This window comes from Pinus tabuliformis, chromosome 5_2 (assembly GCF_031772625.1).
Source record: "Pinus tabuliformis cultivar Carrire ecotype Pingquan chromosome 5_2, CPIR1, whole genome shotgun sequence".
In the NCBI taxonomy this organism is placed as follows: Eukaryota; Viridiplantae; Streptophyta; class Pinopsida; order Pinales; family Pinaceae; genus Pinus; species Pinus tabuliformis.
This window is the reverse complement of record NC_142306.1, coordinates 982339508-982359031: the sequence shown is the minus strand read 5'-3', so window position 1 is coordinate 982359031 and position 19524 is coordinate 982339508. Positions and strand designations below refer to the sequence as shown.

The 19524-nt window shown below is 36.8% G+C and overlaps 1 protein-coding gene across 1 annotated transcript; it reads left to right on the top strand.

Annotated features, from left to right (window-relative positions):
• Window positions 1-1780: 1780 nt before the first annotated feature.
• On the top strand, window positions 1781-16775 carry ATERDJ3A (DNAJ heat shock N-terminal domain-containing protein). Its single transcript, XM_089437329.1, has 7 exons — window positions 1781-2181; window positions 13433-13488; window positions 13700-13773; window positions 14252-14814; window positions 14952-15293; window positions 15383-15739; window positions 15974-16775. The coding sequence occupies exons 1-7, from the start codon at window positions 2095-2097 to the stop codon at window positions 16259-16261; spliced, it is 1767 nt and encodes a 588-aa protein (XP_089293455.1). The 5' UTR covers window positions 1781-2094; the 3' UTR covers window positions 16262-16775.
• Window positions 16776-19524: the final 2749 nt, after the last annotated feature.

Sequence of the window (19524 nt, the reverse complement as noted above, 5' to 3'; positions counted from 1 at the left end):
TTTCTATTTCAGCAAAATACTTGGAGGTAGTTAACTGAGGTGACATGGCTCTTGTCACTCAGTTAACTTAGTAAATTCGAGTTGGAGACATTTGAGTTCAGTTCTACATGATTGATTGCTAATTTGTAGCAATTTATTTCAATTAATTTGAGTTATTGTCAGTTTAACTAGTTCTAATTGCCAGAAGAACTAGTGGAGGTCAAGTTGTGGATGTGTAACTTCAACCACACTCAGTGATCAACCAATTAACTGATCAATCAACCTAAAATAATTGTTGCATGTAGAGAATTCGAGTTACCCAGTTGAGATGGAGATTCCAAGGCAGTGTACTATCAGTTGTAGCATATTCCCATGTGTACAGGTGGTGCATGCAGTTAGAGATTGACCTAAGGCTATTGCACAATTCCTTAGTGTGAAATTCCTAAAAAATAAGGGCAATTTCCCAAGAGAACAACGCAAGAAATAGGAGCTTGAGAAGGCTTGAAATTGACTAAGTGTGGGGCCAAGTTTAGTTAGTCAGGCAAAGGGATTGACTATACACTTGGAGGGTGTGCTTAGACTTGAGAAAACATTGTATTTATTCTCTATTATCTGATTAATGCAATACAAATAGTAGGAGGTTTTGAGCAATTGTTTTCCCCTAGATAAATATCTAAGCATGTATGATGTTTTCTTTTGCATGTCTATGATTCTTGTTTTAAATGGTGAATTAACTTCCACATATCAATAGAGTAGCTTCAAGTCTTATGATTTAACAAATTTCATGAACAATATTGAATCTACACATTAATTTCTACCGAATTTATTCGATAACCTTTCATACAACATTTTGTTATATTATTAAATTTTTTTCAAAACTAATAAAAACCAAAAATAACATTTTTTTATGCTTAATTTTCGCCAAACATTGTATTTATTCTCTATTATGTGATTAATGCAATACAAATAGTAAGAAGTTTTGAGCAATTGAATTCATCCTAAATAAATATCTAAGCATGTGTAATGTTTCCTTTTTGCATGTCTATGATTCTTGTTTTAAATGGTGAATTAACTTCCACATATCAATAGAGTAACTTCAAATTTTGTGATTTAACAAATTTTATGAATAATATTAAATCTACACGTTAATTTCTAATTTATTGGATAATCTTTCATGCAGTATTTTGTTATATTATTAATTTTTTAGAAAACTAATAAAAACAAAAAATAACAATTTTTTTATGCTTAATTTAATTTTCGCTCACACTTCTACGATGGGCTAAACTACTCTTAAAAGGTTATTACGTGTTCAATTTTGAAACCTAATTTGAAACATCCCATTCAATTTCAATTTTTACCAACTAATTATTAAATTTAAAATTATAATTTTTTAAAATTTAATAAATCAAATGAATGTGTAAATATTGACAACGAGCAATCATGAAATATAAATTTTAAGCATCATTTTTATAAATAGTTTCAATTAATATTTTATTTTCAATAAATCTCAATTAATATTTTTTTCCGTAATTAATTTTAATATTTCGGAGACGATGACCATAACGAATGATGCGCTAAAATAAGCAATATTATTTAAGTTTTAAACTATTTCACCTTTTTGCATGTAATGTGAACGGACAGAGCTCCTCTTATGCCAGCTAAGCGATACATCCATTCTCTAAAATTTCATTGGCCGACGTGTGCTGGATATTTATAAACATGCCACGTGTCCAAATGCGATCGTAACATCTCGATTCATCGAGGATCTTCTAAATATCGATTTGTACTTATAATATTTTTTGAGTACTTTAACTGTTTTCTGAACTCTAATACGCGAGGAATTCTGATTTCCCATTCTAACAGCTCTGTTGCATGCATATTTACCTTTCAGTTGTTCTTCTTGGGCGTCCTGTGGTATTTATTCGAATACCCTTTTTGAACTTCAGGCTGTGGATCATTTATGTTGCGCCCTTCATAGGTTTGAAGCGGTTGCTTTCAGCGTTTGGAAAACTGATGTATGTTATCCGGTGCTGAGGGATTATAATTGCATCTATATTGGCCATCAGCTATCTAGTTCGAGGGTTTTGTGAATTGGGTCGGTGGTTATAGGGCAGAATGAAGTGGTCTTTTGCAGTACCAGGGCTTTTGATTTTTTTGTTGATCACTGCGCCATTGTCTGAAGCAAAAGAAGATCTTTATAAGGTATGGAATGTGATCCCCCGTTTTTGTTAAATAATTCTTCTTCCGCTTTTCTGTCTTGCCCTCTTTCAGTTTTCTGTTTAGCTTGGTGTTTAATTATGGTAATCTGCACTCAGTCAATTACGCAATTAAGAAAAATAAAAGAATGGGATTGATCCTGATATTATTACCCTACAATTACAATATAGGAAAACCATTGATTTGACCTCAAATGTTTAAGGTTTTTCCAAAGTGAGGTACTTAGCATGCTTGATTTGGTGGTTTGTAGATGCTTACCCTGGTTGATGATAACATTGATAAGTTTAGGGAGGGATTAGTTTGCTAGAATCAGTACGTGATTATTATACCTCTTGGAATAGGGTATTCGGGCCCCAGTAATTCTAAAAAAAGCGGTGGGTATAAGGGGTATGGTGTTCAAACTTTCTCACTATGAGAGAACAGGAAGAATTTCAGTCACTAAAATAATTGTATACCAATGAGGATACATGAATGGTTGGGCGAATCATTGAATCTGTAATATGGTGACTTCTGAGTTTTGAACAATCAATTAGGGAACTATTCTGAGAAAAATAAAGCCAGAAAAAATATCGAATAGGAAAATGAATGAGCTTGAGAACCCCACAAGTTGGTTTTAGTTCCAAAACTAAGATGGTCTTAGTCACACAACTATGTATTTGAAAAAAAGAAAAAAGAAAACGAAGCTCTGTCAGGTATAATAAACTGGAAACTGCAAACAGGAAAACCGATTTCTAGAAATGGGTACAACAAGGGTTTCAAGTATTGGATATATTCATAAGCCTACTTTGATCATATGTTGTCTTCTCTCTATCTTCTAATGCTTTGTGTTTGGAAACATGCATGAAAATATTTAAGATTATGTTTTTTCATTAAAAAATAAATATTTAATGTGTTTTTACAATGACTGAGTCATTGAAATCAAACCGGCTGAGTCGATATCGAGTCGGAGTCGGAGTCGGAGTGGGCCCTCTGCCGGTTCCGAACTTGAGTCAGAGTTTTAAAACATTGGCTCCAACTGATGTTTTTACACTCCCTGCAGACTGCTTTTGTGGCTGCTGTCTGCCCTTCCCTTCCTTCTCATGACATTGAGAAACAAAGTGCCCAAAGTTTTGACACTTGAATCCCTTGATATGGTTCAAATCCTTCTTTCCTAGGTTAAAGGAACCTGAATCCTCTTTCTTCCCTTTCTGACCCTACCTGTTTCCTCCTTTCTTGTTTCCCTTCTTCATCTTGCTGATGAGTGAAACATTCTGCTCCTTCTCCTCCATGCTTGCAAGTCTCCGGTCTTGTCTTCTCTTGATGAAGTCATCCCATAGCTTCTTTAACATGAGAGGCTCTTTCTGTGCACAGACCCCATGGTCAAAAGGCTGTGAAGAAGAGGAAAACCCATTTAATGTGATGGGTACAAGCTCTTCACCCTTGATCCCCTCTCCAACTACTGTGAGGTGATTACAGAATGCAGTAATCTTCATCAAGCAGGAAACCGTGATATTTGTTTTACTTAGCTGCATGGCTCTGAGCTTATTCCTCAACAACATTTTCTGATTGATGTTCTCACTTTGATAGAGTGACGAGCATCAAACATGTTCATTCCCATGGTCTCCCTGGTGTTGTGAGGGATCAAATGATCTTCAGAGTCAAGGATGGCTCACTTGTCCCATAGATCCTGCTCCTCCAACAACATTTTCACCTGACTTTTTCATGGGATGAAATTAGAAGGACTGTTCAATCTGTCTTGAAAGTAGTTGTACTGAACAGGTCCACTGTGCTTTTCTCAAGCATGAATCACAGGCAGCTCACCCCTGAAAACTCCCAACGAATCCCTCTGACAGGTAGCAGCTCTACTATTGATTCAAGGATTTCTAGAAGGTTCCAGCAAACTACTTTGATACTATGGAAAACTTTTTTTAACTCATGGTAAACAAATTTTGCACTGTACTGAAATATTCCTATAGAAAACTAAAAACAACAGAGCTAATAACCCGCCAAAACAGCTGTCTTCATAAATTCTAGAATGTATAAACACATTCTGTAGAAATTTGAAAACAATGCACAGAATTTAATATACAATTGTTAAAATTTGTTACTGCTTTTATTAATTCTGAACATGGAAAATTTGCTACAGGAAAATACTCCTAATTTGCTCATTGCTAGACTTGGGACACAAAAAATGAATCTGTACCTGTGCCCTCTTTCTTATATATCTGAGCAAGGGTACAAGGGTTTACAAAATATGTTTGCATGTGGCTCAAACTAAATTGAGAAATAGAATATACTAAAACATAAAACTAAACTGAATATTACTTTTATTTTTATTTTGGTTACTAGTCTATATTAATTGGTGGCACATGCTTCTAAGATAAGCTAATAGTGGCTACCCTTATCTGAGGCTAGCTGGCAGGTGCATGCATGCATGCTCCCTCTCATTGTATAACTCGAGATTGATGTGCTCAGATCTACTGCTGTGGAAGACTGTCCATAGTTGGCAGGCACATGCATATTCCTTATTCCTCTTGTTAGTATGCAAATGAAATGATAAAATTACCAATGGAAAAAAGACCAAATCAGATTTACGGGGAGGAAAGCAGAGATTCTATTGATAAAGGTACAAATCGGATTTTACCTATTATGGAGAGGTGGCTTCCTAAATCTTCTTTCTTCAGTTTTTGGTCTTCTCTTGGATTTCTACAAGTCCTTGGACTTCAAAGAGGGTCAATCACTTCATTTCTCACAGCAATTTCGGTGCACAACCTTGCAGTTAAAGGTTCTTTCTGCAGCCCAGTAACAAAATGCTGCTCTCTCCAAAAGGTGTTTAATGGATTCCCTGAGTGTAGATTTTATTGAGGTTGGGGCTTGGGATTCCCTTCCATCCTCCATGCAACCTTCTGAGGTGCCTCCTGCCAAAAAGCTTGGAAGGAAGGCGGGTCTGTGTGTGGTTTTATGCTTTGGCACTCTACACGCTGCCATGCTGGTTTTGAGGTTTGTCCAGTGTGGGTCACACTGGTTTGGAAGCAAAACTAGTGACCTTGGTGGCAGCTGGTGGTAGGTGAAATTTTCTGAGGCTTGTCCAGTGTGGGCCACACTGGTTCAGAAGCAAAATCAGTGACCTTGGTGGCAGCTGGTGGCAGGTGAAACTTAGGGTATTGACACTGAGGGGGATGAATTCACTGATCTTGGTCCTTTTCTAAAGGTCTAAGCTACTGCATAGGTTCTGCGTCTTCACTGGAAGAAAAACCAGTGACCTTGGTGGCAGCTAGTGGTAGTTGAAATGTTTTGAGGCTTGTGCAGTGTACACTGGTTTGGAAGAAAAGCCAGTGACCTGGGTGGCAGGTGAAACTTAAGGCATTGACACCGAGGGGGCTGAATACACTTATTTTGGTCCTTTTTTAATGCCCTAAGCTGCTGCACAGGTTCTGCATCTTCAACATTAGAGTGGCAAGGGACCTGATGGCATCTTCAATGTCATGTAATGGTCAAAACATTAAGAGATGGTATAGGCTAGCTGACTTGGTGTTAAGGCTACTCTATATTATTGAAGCAGGGATACGATATGTTTCCCACTCACTCACATTACTGGAGGGTAGGAAGAGAATTATTAGGAATAGCCCGAATTGTGGGAATATGACATTGTTCCTCCCGTTGTGGAAAAGCTGCCCAATAAACCATGTTGAAGTGCTTTATTTGGTTGGTTTACTTATCTAGTTTGTAAGATCACAAGTCTGTCCTATCTTTTGTGATAGTTTTTTCACCATCAAGGCTTTTGTTTTGTCAGGCCAGGAAAGTAACTCGACGAAGTAATTGTGTTTTTGCATTAAGAGAAAACCTGGATATATACAAGGAGAGGGAGACTCATGGGATTCATCTCCCAATGTCTCTTCATCTTCCAATTTCCTTTATTTTTCTATTTACAATATTTACATGGATTTTTCTTAATCCCAAAGATTAGGGATCAACATTCCCCCCCTTAATTTGAAGGGATGTGGTTGAGTCCAAGCATCATTTTGAATCTTTCAAACTTTTCTCTTCCAAGCACTTTGGTGAAGATGTTTGCAGTCTGCTCATTTGTGGAACTTTGTATTGATGTGCTTGGTTCGATCATGAAACTTTGTGTTCTTGGCCAACTTTATTGAAGAAGTGTTGTCAATCAAAAGAGGAGTTGAATGCACTTGTTTCTCTTGCAAATCTTCTAGAATTTTCTTGAGCCACATAATTTCCTTTGTTGCTTCAGCTATTGCCACATATTTAACCTTAGTTGTGGAGTTTGCTGGAACTGATTGTTTGCGTGACCTCTAGGAGACAACTCTTGATCCAAGACTCATGACATAACCTGAAGTAGATACTCCAGTGCCTTTATCTCCATTGAAATCTGAATCACAGTATCCAATCAAGTTGAAGTCACCCATCTGTGTATACTTTGAGTCTAAAGTCTTGAGTTCCCTCACAAGGCTTTTGCATAAACCTAGAGAGGATTTCAATAGAAAATGAAATATTTGGTGTAGTAGTCAGGTAGTTGAGACTTCCTACGAGCTGTCTATACTTTGTTGAAACGTCAAATTCTTTTCCTTCAGTGGATGTAAGATTTAAATTCTATTCCATTGGAGTGGTCAAAGGATTGCACTTAGCCATGGCAAACCTATTCTACATATCTCCAATGTATTTCTTCTGAGAGAGGAATATAAACTTCGGATGTTGGGTTACTTCAATACCAAGATAGTAGTGAACATAGCCCAAATTTGTCATTTCAAAACTTTTCTTTATTTCTTTTATTATGGTTGCAATGTAGTTTTCATGTTTCCCTATCATCAAAATATTATCTACATAAACCACAAGATATACAATTGTTTTTCCAACTTTCTTGACAAACAAAGTTGCATCATCAAGATCGTAATGTTTGAAATTGAGTTTCAGAAGATGCTTAGTCAATTTATATTACTGGGCTTGCAGTGCTTGTTTGGGACCATACAAGGATTTGACAAGCTTGCATACTTTATGTTCTTGACCGTTTACAACAAATCCGTTTGGTTGGGACATAAAAACATTCTCTTTTAGATCTACATTCAAGAAAGCAGTTTTTACATCCATTTGATGGACTTTCCAACTGTTTTGTGCTACCAAGGCAAAGATTTTTTGGATGGTAGCCCATTTTGCTATGGGGGAAAAATTCTCCTCATAATTGACCCCTTCCTTTTGTGCAAAACCTTTTGCCACAAGCTTGGCTTTATGCTTGTCAAGTGAGCCATCTGCTTTATACTTGTTCTTGATGACCCACTTGCAGCCAATTGGTTTGGTTCCCAATGGAGGATCAACCAGCTTCTAAGTGCCATTCTTTATCATCACTTGCAACCAATTGGTTTAGTTCTCAATGGAGGATCAACTAGCTTGTAGGTGCCATTCTTGGTCAAAGCATAATATTCTTTCTGTGTTGCTTCTTTCCATTCATCATGAGAAGCGAATTCTTTAAAGGAAATTGGTTCAGAATTTGTAAACAAATTTAATTCACAATCATAAGAAACATCCATATCAACAGGTGAATCAGGATCATCTACATCACCTCCATTATGTCTGGTTGAGCTTCTTGTTCTTGTCTTGCCAACCTCATCAGGATGAACACTTTCAGGGGTCTTTGTGGGCCATTTTGGAGGACCTTTTTGAGATGACCCAGGCTGCTCAATTGACTGAGATGGGTTTGAATCAAGATTTAGCCTCCCAATTCTCTCAATCACATCACTCAAAGTGTCTTCTTGATCAATAGCTGGAATTTCATTCGAGGAGGAGAGTGCTTCAGAAGGAGATTCTACATATTGATCTAGTATAGGGATCCCCCTTCAAGATGTGGAATCTCATTATCAAACTCTTGAAAGGAATTTGCATGTCTGAATCTATCCAAGAGATTAAGCTGCTACTCAACAATTGATGAAAGGAGATTTTGGGGTAAGGTAAAATCCCTTTCATATCAATTTTTTGATCCTGAGGCCTGTGGGTTATGGCCCACAAACCTATCGGAAGTGTTATTGAGGCCTTAAGCCTTTAAATCCGAGACCATACGACATATCGAAATACATGGATGCACAGGAAATACACGGAAAAAACCCGCTTGGAACCCATAAGCCGGATCTCAAAATTTATTAACCCGATTCATAATTATCGTTGGGTCCGCTCATTCTAGCCTTTCCATAGCGCTCTCCGACCTCTGCATTCTCCGATCTTCGATCGGCTTTATTGGATATCGGCGATATCGCTTATCCGCCCATTGACTATCGGTGTTCCACAGTCCACTATCACTTAACCTTCCGATATCTGATTGCTGATAAACCAACTTGCACGACAATCCTCCATCGTGGATCTAACACACTTGATCCGATGACTATCAGAGATTTCGAGTGGACAAATAGCACGGGGATTACCTGCCTGAAAAGCGGTTTCGTCTCTCCTCCCAAGTGCTATGTGTCGCTTGGTTAGTGGAATTGGGTGCTCACCCCGAATTACCGCTTACCACTTCTACCTTGCCCGAAATACCACTTTGTCTCGAGAAACCACCTCTTCGCTGATTATCTTTCGTGCTCTTCCACCATGCGATGACTGTTGATCTATGAGATCCAACGGATCCTATGCACTCTCCATCTGTTTCCTCCTTGACTTGATTTCGCTTATTTTGATGGATTTACACCTCATCCAGGGTTCCTGCCATACTTTGTTACGACGCCCATATCACAATCAACTCGATATCTTTGGTTTATTATTGGATCGCCATCGATCCTTTAAGTGATCGATGGTTGATCAACAATCTACTAACACTGGATTCAAGCCATCATCACATATATACACAGATAACTCAAAAAGGCATTATTACATAAACACACATGGAAATCCACACAACACGCATCTATTCATTATACACAGTATGATTACATCCTAAGGCATTTCAGCCTTAGTCACAGTTCTCCTCTCAACTACATTGTGAATACTCTATATCTGTCTCTCTATATTACTCTATCTCTCTGTCTCTCTATAGAACACGCAGGTTCATAATATATAAGAAATATTGGATTGGATCACTAGAAGGATCTGATCAAATCCTCTCCCTGATTTCCTCTCACAAATCACTCAACTACACGCATACATGGCAAATTACATTTAATTAAGTCCATCAAACTAGCTATAATAAACCAGAATTTGTCCTTTGTTTTGCATCGATGGTCCACGTCCTCCTTGCTACGCTTTGGATTCCTCGTTTGATTAAGAGTGCCAGATGCTCCTGCATCAACAACATTGTTAGTCTTGGAAGATTCAAGAAAGATCACATATCTAGATATTATAAACTTCTTATTAAGTTCATCATAGAGATGATAAACTTTGGAGGTATCTGAGTACCCGACGAAGATGCATTTTTGACTCCTTGTATTGAATTTTCTTCTTTGTTCCTTACTTATCAAGGCATAATAGGTGGAACCAAAAACCTTGAGATGCCTTATCGAAGGAATGTGGCCATACCACATTTCATAGGGAATGTTGTTTTTGATTGCATGAGATGGACACTTATTCTTTATATACCCAACACATAGAATTGCATCAGCCCAAAACATCAGCCTAACTTTCTTGAAAATCATCACTGAGTGTACCATATTTAAGATTGTCTTGTTCATTCTTTCAGCTACTTTGTTTTGTTGGGGATTATACAGCATAGTTGTTTGATATTTGATCCCATGATAGCGAAGATAGTTTTCAAATTAATTTGAAGTATATTCTTTTCCATTATTAGTATGAATAGAGCCAATATGAGATTATGCATCATTTTCAATCCATGCATGAAAGTTCTTGAATGTTTCAAAAGCTTCAAATTTGTTCTTCAATAAATAAACCCAACACATTCTAGTGTAGTCATCAATAAATGTCATCATATATTTATTACCATTTGCAAAGGGAACGGGCATTGGGCCCACACAAATCAAAATGTATGAGTTCAAGTTTTCTATGTGCTCAGGAATGAGAATCATGAAATGACTGTTTGTTTTGATTTCCTAAGATATAAGCATCACATTGCTTAACTTTCCTAGGAATAGTTCATAGACCAATAACACCATTTTTCTTCAACAAACGAAGGTTGTCATAGTGAGAACCTTCATGGTGAGAAAAATTGTCATTGTGAGAAAAGGTTTGATGGAAGTGTACCTTCATCATAATGAGAACGGTATAAAAAGTTTGTGCATGAGCAAAGGTTCCTTGCAACTTCAGAAGTCTTTCTTCTTCTATCCCAGCCATGACAAGTGAGTGATCTGATGCTTTTCTTACCTCAACCTTGCCATCAAATATATGAATGGAGTGTCCTTATTGGTGGATGTGGACCAAAAACAAGTTTCTCCTCAACTCCGTGAGGTATAGAACATCATGTAGAAGATAGCTTGATGGTGCCAAGCCTTGAGTTTTGACTTGTTTGCAAAGTAGACTGCTCCATCAACATTGTCAGTGAATTCTTCAAAGAAATCTCTTCTAAAATTCATGTGGCGAGTTGCTTCTGAATCAAGCAACCAAACATCTTTCCTTGAAGCAAGTAAAGCATTATTTAAGTCTTCGGTTACTCCAATGTTGCAATGTGCCACAACATAAGGAGCAGAGTTAGGTGCTTTTCCTTTCCCTTTACCAGGTGTTTTTCCTTTTTCTTCATATCTTTCCTGCTCGATTCTATCCCAACGTAGCTTACATGTGGAAGCATCATGTCCATTTTTGTTACACTATGCAATGAAGATCAAACCTTTCTCCTTTGAAATGTCTGCCCCCTAGCCTAAAATTCTTTCTTCCTCTTCCTCTTTGTCCACCTCTTCCTCTAGAAGAATCCTGTCCCTGATTCTTCTCTTTCTATGCAGGGCACACAACTTCTTCAAAACACTAAGGAGCTGTCTTCTTCCCAAAAGCCTTCTCTCTTTCAGCAAACTTCTTCTCAAGGGAGTCAAAGGAAATCTCCTCAAGTTTTCCACTTGCTTGCAATGACTCAAGATGATGTGAATAAGTGGGATATAGTGCCTTGACATAGGTTGTTAGAGGAACATCTATTTCAACACCAATGGCTTTTGTGTCATGCACAATGGATCTTATTTTTGATGCTAAGGCTAGAGGGTCATCATTTTTCAACTCAAGATTGAACAACTTGATCATCAATTGAAAATCTTCAAACTTAGAGCGTGAGTCATATAATTCTTTCAACTTCTTGAAAGTTTCAAAAGCATTTGAAAATGATGAAATATGACGATTCACCTCCTTAATTTATTGATGTTGCAATTAAGGTGTAAGCCTTGCTGTTCTTGTTTTCCCAAATGGCAAGTTCGTTCTGAGAAGTGGGCTTTTTAGGTGCATTGTCTCTTTCTCCTTCACAAATTCGTTTCCAAAGTTCATTGAAAATGAGGGTGTGTTTTATCTTCCCAGACCACTCATGATAGTTATCTTTGCCAAAGAGAACTACTCCCACAATGGAGATTAGTGAATGCATCATATGATCTGATCTGTGCCGAAAATGTGTCTTCAAAAGATCATCAATATGCCTCCATACATACACTTTACTCTTCACTATATTATGTCATAATTTAATACTTTAATACCATGTGGCATACCATAATATATTACATACCATCACACTTTCATACCATACATACCATCACATACCATCACATACCATATGGCTTTCAAAAAACAACACAACGTATTTTCAACCCACTTTCATAATCCATTATCACATACCAACCATATGCACCGTATATGCCTTCATATGCCATACATACGCACTTTCAAAAGTATAATATTTAAAACACATGATATATATAAACGCATATATTATTAAAAGGATTCCATACGAGGTGCATATGAATTCACTAACGCACATCATAGATATCACAATTGATAAATGCGTCATACCAGACTCAGTCCAACATACATCGGCCATCCATAAATACTATTCAACACATAGTATCAGGTAAACAACGCCCATACCAAGTTAATTCTTCACCAAGTCAGTTTGCACAGTATTCAATTCAACGCACCAATGAACCATATTCACATATAAACTGTCATGCCAACCAATGAATTGTTACACACATATGCCACACTGGTCTTTGAATGCAGAGATTTTGTTTAACAGCAGCACCAGGAGCCATGGTTTCATGGTCATACAGTTAGAAATGAATGCACAGAAGACCATGGCCTTATCAACCTCAGCGCAGCAACAAATTTAACTCAACACACAATCACACAGGCCAGCCTTCAATTCATTTCAGTGCCTAGAGCAGTGTACACACACACCAAACTGTTCAATGCAGAAAGCAGAGAATGCTCTCTCGATGGCAGGGAATAATGGCAGGTAAATAGGAGTTATAGGAGGAGAGGGAAGCTAAAATGGGGCTAGCTCTGATACCATGTCAGGCTAGGAAAGTAACTCCACGAACTAATTGTGTTTTTGCATTAAGAGAAACATGGATATATGCAAGGAGAGGGACACTGTTGGGATTCATCTCCTCAATGCAAAAAGCAGAGAATGCTCTCTCGATGGTAGGGAATAATGACAGGTAAATAGGGGTTATAGGAGGAGAGGGAAGCTAAAATGGGGCTGGGTCTGATACCATGTCAGGCCAGGAAAGTAATGCAACGAACTAATTGTGTTTTTGCATTAAGAGAAACATGAATATATACAAGGAGAGGGAGACTGTTGGGATTCATCTCCCAATGCCTCTTTATCTTCCGATTTCCTTTATTTTGCTATTTACAATATTTACATGGATTTTTCCTAATCCCAAAGATTAGGTGTCTAACAGTTTTGATATGTTAGGGTTAGTGGGAACTTTTTGGGACATTTTAAAAATAAATGTAAAAGATGCACAACATTCCAGAAACGTTTCCAGAGTGGTTTCTGGGGTCCAGAAATGCGCTCCAGACCCACCAGAAACCAATTTCAGGTATGCATAGAATAAAAGACTACTAAATTGAAAAGTGCTTTGTTTTGCATCAAATATTTGGATTTAGAACTTAGATTGATACAATGTTGAGCTATATAGCCGGTGCTTTAGAAGTGGCAAAGACACATCAGATGTTTAACTGCCTGATCAAGGTATTAAATCTACTGTAAATAAATGAAGAAACGGATATGTACACACATTTGTGTTGTTGACATTCCATAACAGGTTCATATGGATTTATTAATGTGTTTCTGATGTGCACAACATTTACACGTGTTTTACTGTTTGCTTCTCTGCAGATACTTGGGGTGGAAAAGAACGCTAGTCAGCGTGATATTCAGAAAGCATTTCACAAGTATGTTCTGCGAGTGCTTTTTTTTAGCTTTAGAGGATATGGTTTTAATGATGTAACTTTTAATGCAGTCGAATATTCGTGCATTGCTGGGGTCGTTTGGGTAGTCAACTAGTTAATTCTTATGTGAACTATAATAAAGTTTTCATCTCAGGTGTTTATATTTTTGTGTTTTTTTAAGCTTTGAATTCATGCTCTTTTGGTTTCTTTGCAGGCTTTCCTTGAAATATCATCCTGATAAAAATAAGAGTAAGAATGCCCAGGCAAAGTTTTCTGAAATAAATAATGGTATGCTGTTTTGTACTTTTTGGTTTACTTCAGTTTAAGGAAGCCAATTAGAACTTCTGTGGGTTGCTATTTTATCGATAAGGGTCTAGATAATTGATTAAATTTTCAGTACCCAGTATAGCAAATTTGGTAAAGACTTTTATTGATTTAAAACAACACCCAACTCACTGGGCTTATGCAAGAAAAATAGCTTCTATATATTGCATTTCTGCTTTTTCCTCGTTTCCACCAGTATAGCAAATCTGTTCAATACTATTCTCAATTTAGAGCAACACCCAACTTGTTTTATACATGAAATTCTTTTTATATTGTATTTCTGTTTTTCTTGTCTCCTAGTGTGCAACCTGTGTTTAATGGGCCAGGTTAAAGTAGTAGCTTTTACTTAAAGACAATTGCGTAAAATTTATGTTTAAATAGTTGCTTTTCTGAACTGTCCAGCGGATTTTGATAGACCTGTTTTTGTTATGTCTATGTGCAGCATACGAGATCCTGTCCGATGAGGAGAAAAGGAAAAACTATGACACATATGGCAACGAGCAGGGAAATTCGAGGTTTGAAGGTGGTGGGCCTGGATATGGGTCAAGCCACTTCAATTTTGGCGGCCAAAATAGTGAGCACTCCACTTTCAGGCAGGGCAGATCTCAAGGAAGGAGTGGAGGAGAGAGCTTTCAGCATTTCACATTCCCTTCTCAAGACTATAGTGGGGGAAGCAATTCTTTTACATTTGACTTTGGTGGCTCTAACTTTATGGGAGACATTATGTCAAATTTTTTTGGATCTGGAAAGAGTGGCCAGGGAAATGGGAATCCATTTGCAAGTTTTAGCGGCTCACAGGGAGGAGCCAAAAGTGGTTTTTGGAATAACCAAGCATCCCAGTACTCTCATCAAATTCAAGTGCTGGACGCTAAGAACTTTAAAAAGAAAGTTACAGATCAGGGTTTAACATGGTTGTTGATGTTTTACTCTCCGTCATCAAAAGGCTACCAAGAATTGGAGGGAATCCTGGATCAGATTGCTAACTCATTTCAAGGAGTTGTGAAGGTATGCAATCACGACTTTGTGATTCTTTTTGTGAATTTTAAGACAATCCTTGTTTGTGAAGAAAGCTACCGTCCCTTCTATTCAAGAAGCAACCAAAATTTTATTTATATTCAAAGAGTTGGTTTGTTGCTTGATAGGTTGGTGCTATCAATTGCCAAATTCAACAAAAATTATGCAAAGACCAAAATGCTTGGCCTCAGAAAACACCTAAATTATATGTTTACTCCATCAGAAGCAATGGGAAAGGCTCTATGATCGAATACACTGGGGAGTGGAACGTGAAGGATGTCAAGAACTATTGCTTAGATCTATTGCCAAGGTTTTCGAAAAGAATTGATAGCAATGATATTAATGATTTGTTGAAGGCATCACAGAAGCTACCTCGGGTGTTATTACTCACCACAAAAAAGCAGACCCCGGCAATTTGGCGAGTTCTTAGTGGGTTATATTATAGTAGAGTACTATTCTATGACGTAGAGGTATGTTCAAAACATTCTAAGAAGATTTTGGGTAGGGGATGATTGCGAGCTATATGAGGTTTTTGCTGAAATATTGAATTTTCTTTCAGGTTGCTGATGCATCACATCCAATTGCTAGGAAGTTTGGAGTCAAGGCACTTCCAGCTATGATAGGAATTATGTCTAATGGTGAAGTACTTGTGCTGGCAAGTGGGAGTGGCTTTGAAAAACTAGGGTCACAAAAGGTAGAAGAACTTGGAAAGCTTATTGAAAATTTAGAAAAGAGGAATTCGGAGGTTAGTGATTCCAAAACAAACAGTCAATCAAACCAAGGTGCAAAGGGATATATTTCTACGCTTACCAAGGAAAATGAAGACATGTTATGTGGAGAAGATACACCTCTCTGTATGTTTGGTGTGTTTACGTCATCCAGAGGAAAGGAGAAAGTTGAAACGGTCCTGAAGGCAGTAAGTCTAGTCACTTGTACCCGGTTGGGTTCATTCCATACATAGGCTGTCCATATTGCAGTGATTTGCGCGGCAAATCAATTTTTAAACTGATGCTTGCCCTTTGTTGTCAGAGATATAATTCTAGTCACTATGAAACTGTGGATATTAATTTGCATCTTTAATTATTTGCATTAACTTATTATCATAAGCTTTAAACGTAACAATCTGCGTTTGTATCAAATTGTTGGACAGGTCTCCCAAAAAACCTTGACAAGAGGAGGAAAACAGTTTGACGAGGTAAAGGACCCAATATCATACTCCATTGTGGATGCTGCAAAACAAAAGGCATTTTTACTTGCTTTTGACAAAGCTGGCTTCAAAGGCATGGATGCCTTTTTGGTTGCTTACAAGCCACGCAAAGGAAGATCTACCATTTACAAGGGCCCTCTTACAATAGAGGATGCAGAAAGGTTTATTAGTGGGGTTTTGAATGGAGATGTTCAGTTCACAAAAGTTCTTCGGAAACCAGAATTGTCCTAGAGGGAGGAGTTGATAGATTCAAGATCCCCTCGAGCCATATTTGTTTGATAGATCAACTTATTCTGGTTTTTGTATTATAGTTCATTTCTCTGTCAAATTAATTCACTTTTTTGTCAAAATTAATATTAAAGAAGGTTCAATTGAATTCCCACTTGGAAGGGGGGCTCAAATCATCTAGTGAAGTCCCAATTAACACGAGCCTTTATAAATCAAGAGTGCTGTGAGCATTTCGCTGGAGTGTGGATCAGCGCTAATAGTTAAAGGAATTATCGAGAAGCGTGCCATCAGCGTTTCGCTTAGGCCTAATAGCAGAACGAAGCATTCAAGTTTCCTCAGCGCAATATCTCAAGCTATTTATCAAAGGTGATATTTAATGATCAAATAACAGAGCACCAAGAGATCCCAGGCACGGCGATTAATTACCTTTTATGATTTAATCTAAATATGGCTTGGGTATTGACCACATAATGAATTTGACCAGCATGGATTATTTATTAAATGTGCCTCTTGACAATTTTAGAAGCTTGGATGATTAGATAATGACGGAAGTTGCGCATACTAAAACTGTGATTTGAAAATTTTATAGATTAAGAATGGCTTTTATTTTCAACAACTTTTTTCAATACATTGTGGATGGGTATTATTGGTCAATTGAATTCTTTTAAGTTAGTGTTCTGATCTATTAAAATGACACGAGATTGAAAAGATCGAGGTTGGATGCAAGTGAAAAGCAATTTTAACAAGGATAATTAGAATTAAGAAAGGGAAGTCACTTCACTTTGAAGTGCCATTTTTATACAGAGTTTAAAAATATTAAATTAGAAAGTATATACTTTTAAAATATTTAATTGAAAATGTATATTTTTAAAATAAAACAAAGTAAATATCTAAAAAAATTCTATTAGATTAGAAATGAATAAAAAGTTTATTAGAAAATATAATAAAAATAAAAAGTTTATTATGAAGGGTAATTTAGAAATCAATAAAAAGTTTATTAGAAAATATAATAAAAATAAAAAGTTTATTATGAAGGGTAATTTTATTATTATCTGTTTTATTAAATGATTAATAAAAATTTGTATTATGAAGTGTAAATTTAGGGTGATAGAAATTAAAATAAAAATCTAAATTATAGAGATTTTGTTGTATTGGAGCCTGGAGGGAAATTTTGAATGAGGCTCCTTTGTTGAAAAGGATGCATATTGATTTAAAAAAAATGTATTATGACTTGTAAATTTAGATGAGGCTCCTTTGCTGAAAAGGATGCATATTGATTAAAAAAAAATGTATTGACTTGTAAATTTAGGGTGATGATAGAAATTAAAATAAAAATGTAAATTATAGAGATTTTGTTGTATTGAATGGAAATTTTGAATGAGGTTTCTTTGCTGGAAAGGATGCACATTAAATTAGTTCATAAGTTAGAATTTTATTTTAAAGCTGTAAAGACTCAAAAGTTCGCAAGTTGTATTTTTTCCCAAAGATGTAAAGACTCAAAAGCTAATTTTACATTTCACTGTTATTAAATATTGCCTAAATGGTAGAGGAAATAATGATATGCTTTTATTTATTATTAAATGGATGTGAGGAAATAATGATATGTTTTTATTTATTATTAGATGGGCGCAATGTAGACTAGAAAAGAAATTGATAATGGCATGAGGTAGAGTGGAAAAGAAGTTGACTCTCCAAAAATTCTTATAGGTTGCACATTTGTCTTGTCAATCTGATACACACATGTATGTTAATCCAAAGCATATGCATGTAGCCTTGTTTAAAAGCATTGACACTATATTTGCATTTAGTTACCAACTCTCATTATATGCAATTTTTTTTAGAATGTAAAACTTGAAAGTAGATTTACACATCAAGAAATTTAATTACTTATAGTGTTTGATAAATTTGTGATTAAGATAAATGTGTTGGCATTGATGTGAACAAGCTCTTGGTGCCGCTGGTCATATTCATGTGTGATGAGTGTTTGGTGTTGGTCTTGTTAGTTGGCATTGATTGTAACATACTTATGACTAGACCTAGTGGAGGTTTTTAAAATTCGATTCCACGTGATATTGGTTTGAGGTTGACATGTTGTGTTGGTTGGAGATGCTGCAGCTAGAGGTGGTTGTAGAGCTGCTCTAGTTGTTGCATATGTCTCTATGTCTTGGAGACATTGGATAACTGCTTCATGTGTTGAGATGAGGTTGTATGTGCTGGAGGTGCCTCTATCAGTGTTGGACACAGTTGTATGACACCCTGTTGCTGCTACTGCAAGAGTTGAGAGATGCTGTTATAGGAGATGGAGATGATGCTACTGGTGTTGGATGTGTTTAGAGATGTTGTGGTTGCTGCTTGAGGAGCTGGAGCTGTTGGTTTTGATACTAAGGTTGGAAAAATGGGTTTTAGTATGTTATTGACTTGTTCTTAGCCTAATTCATTAATTGCAGACTTGTCACAATGGTTTGGTGTGTTGAGGAGCCGAGGAAGATGTTCCATCAGTTGACAGAGGTTCAAGGCTGAAGGATTGATGTTTCACTTTAGCTCTAGCCTTAGTCGCATGGAGTCAGGCTCATCAGAGCGGCTAAAAAGCTCTAGTCGCAGGGAGATAGACTCGTGAGAGTGATTGTGACTTCTAGACGCATAAATACAATGTTGTCAGAGCAACCAAGGTTTTTCACGAGAATTTCTTTGCATTCCTTGCGTTGATCAACTAATTTTTGTGTTTTGGTGACATCCTTAATCGAAACTTTAAAATTTATGGTCGGAAAAGTTCGTGGGACCTCTAGAGATTGATGAGAGTTGAAAATATAAAAAAGTTTAGTGGAGTTGGTGGTGGATAGAGTCAATGAGCCGAATCCGGATCAAATCAAGCATATAAACAAAGTTGTGATGCTCAATGGTCTTGTGTAATTATTGAATTGAGTACTTGAGATCATCTAGATATTGGAGGAAGCTCAATGCTAGTGTGGTTGAGTGTTTTGTGTATTGATTGGGTGAGTGTGTGGAGAAGAGCTTGCAAACTGTGTGAGCCATAGTATGCAGATTTTCCAAATCAGTTTGCAGTTGCAGCAACAGTGAGTTGAAGTTTGTTTCAGCGATATATTTATGCATTGAGTGAGGTGTTTATGTGTGGATTGGAGTAGTATTTTGAGATGTTTTTCATTGGTGTGGAGTTTTGATTATAGCTTGTGCTGCAAATTTATCATTTGTTTGTTGCTTTGATGCTATGTTGTTGCAATGCTCATGTTGAGCAGTTCTCGGTTCCA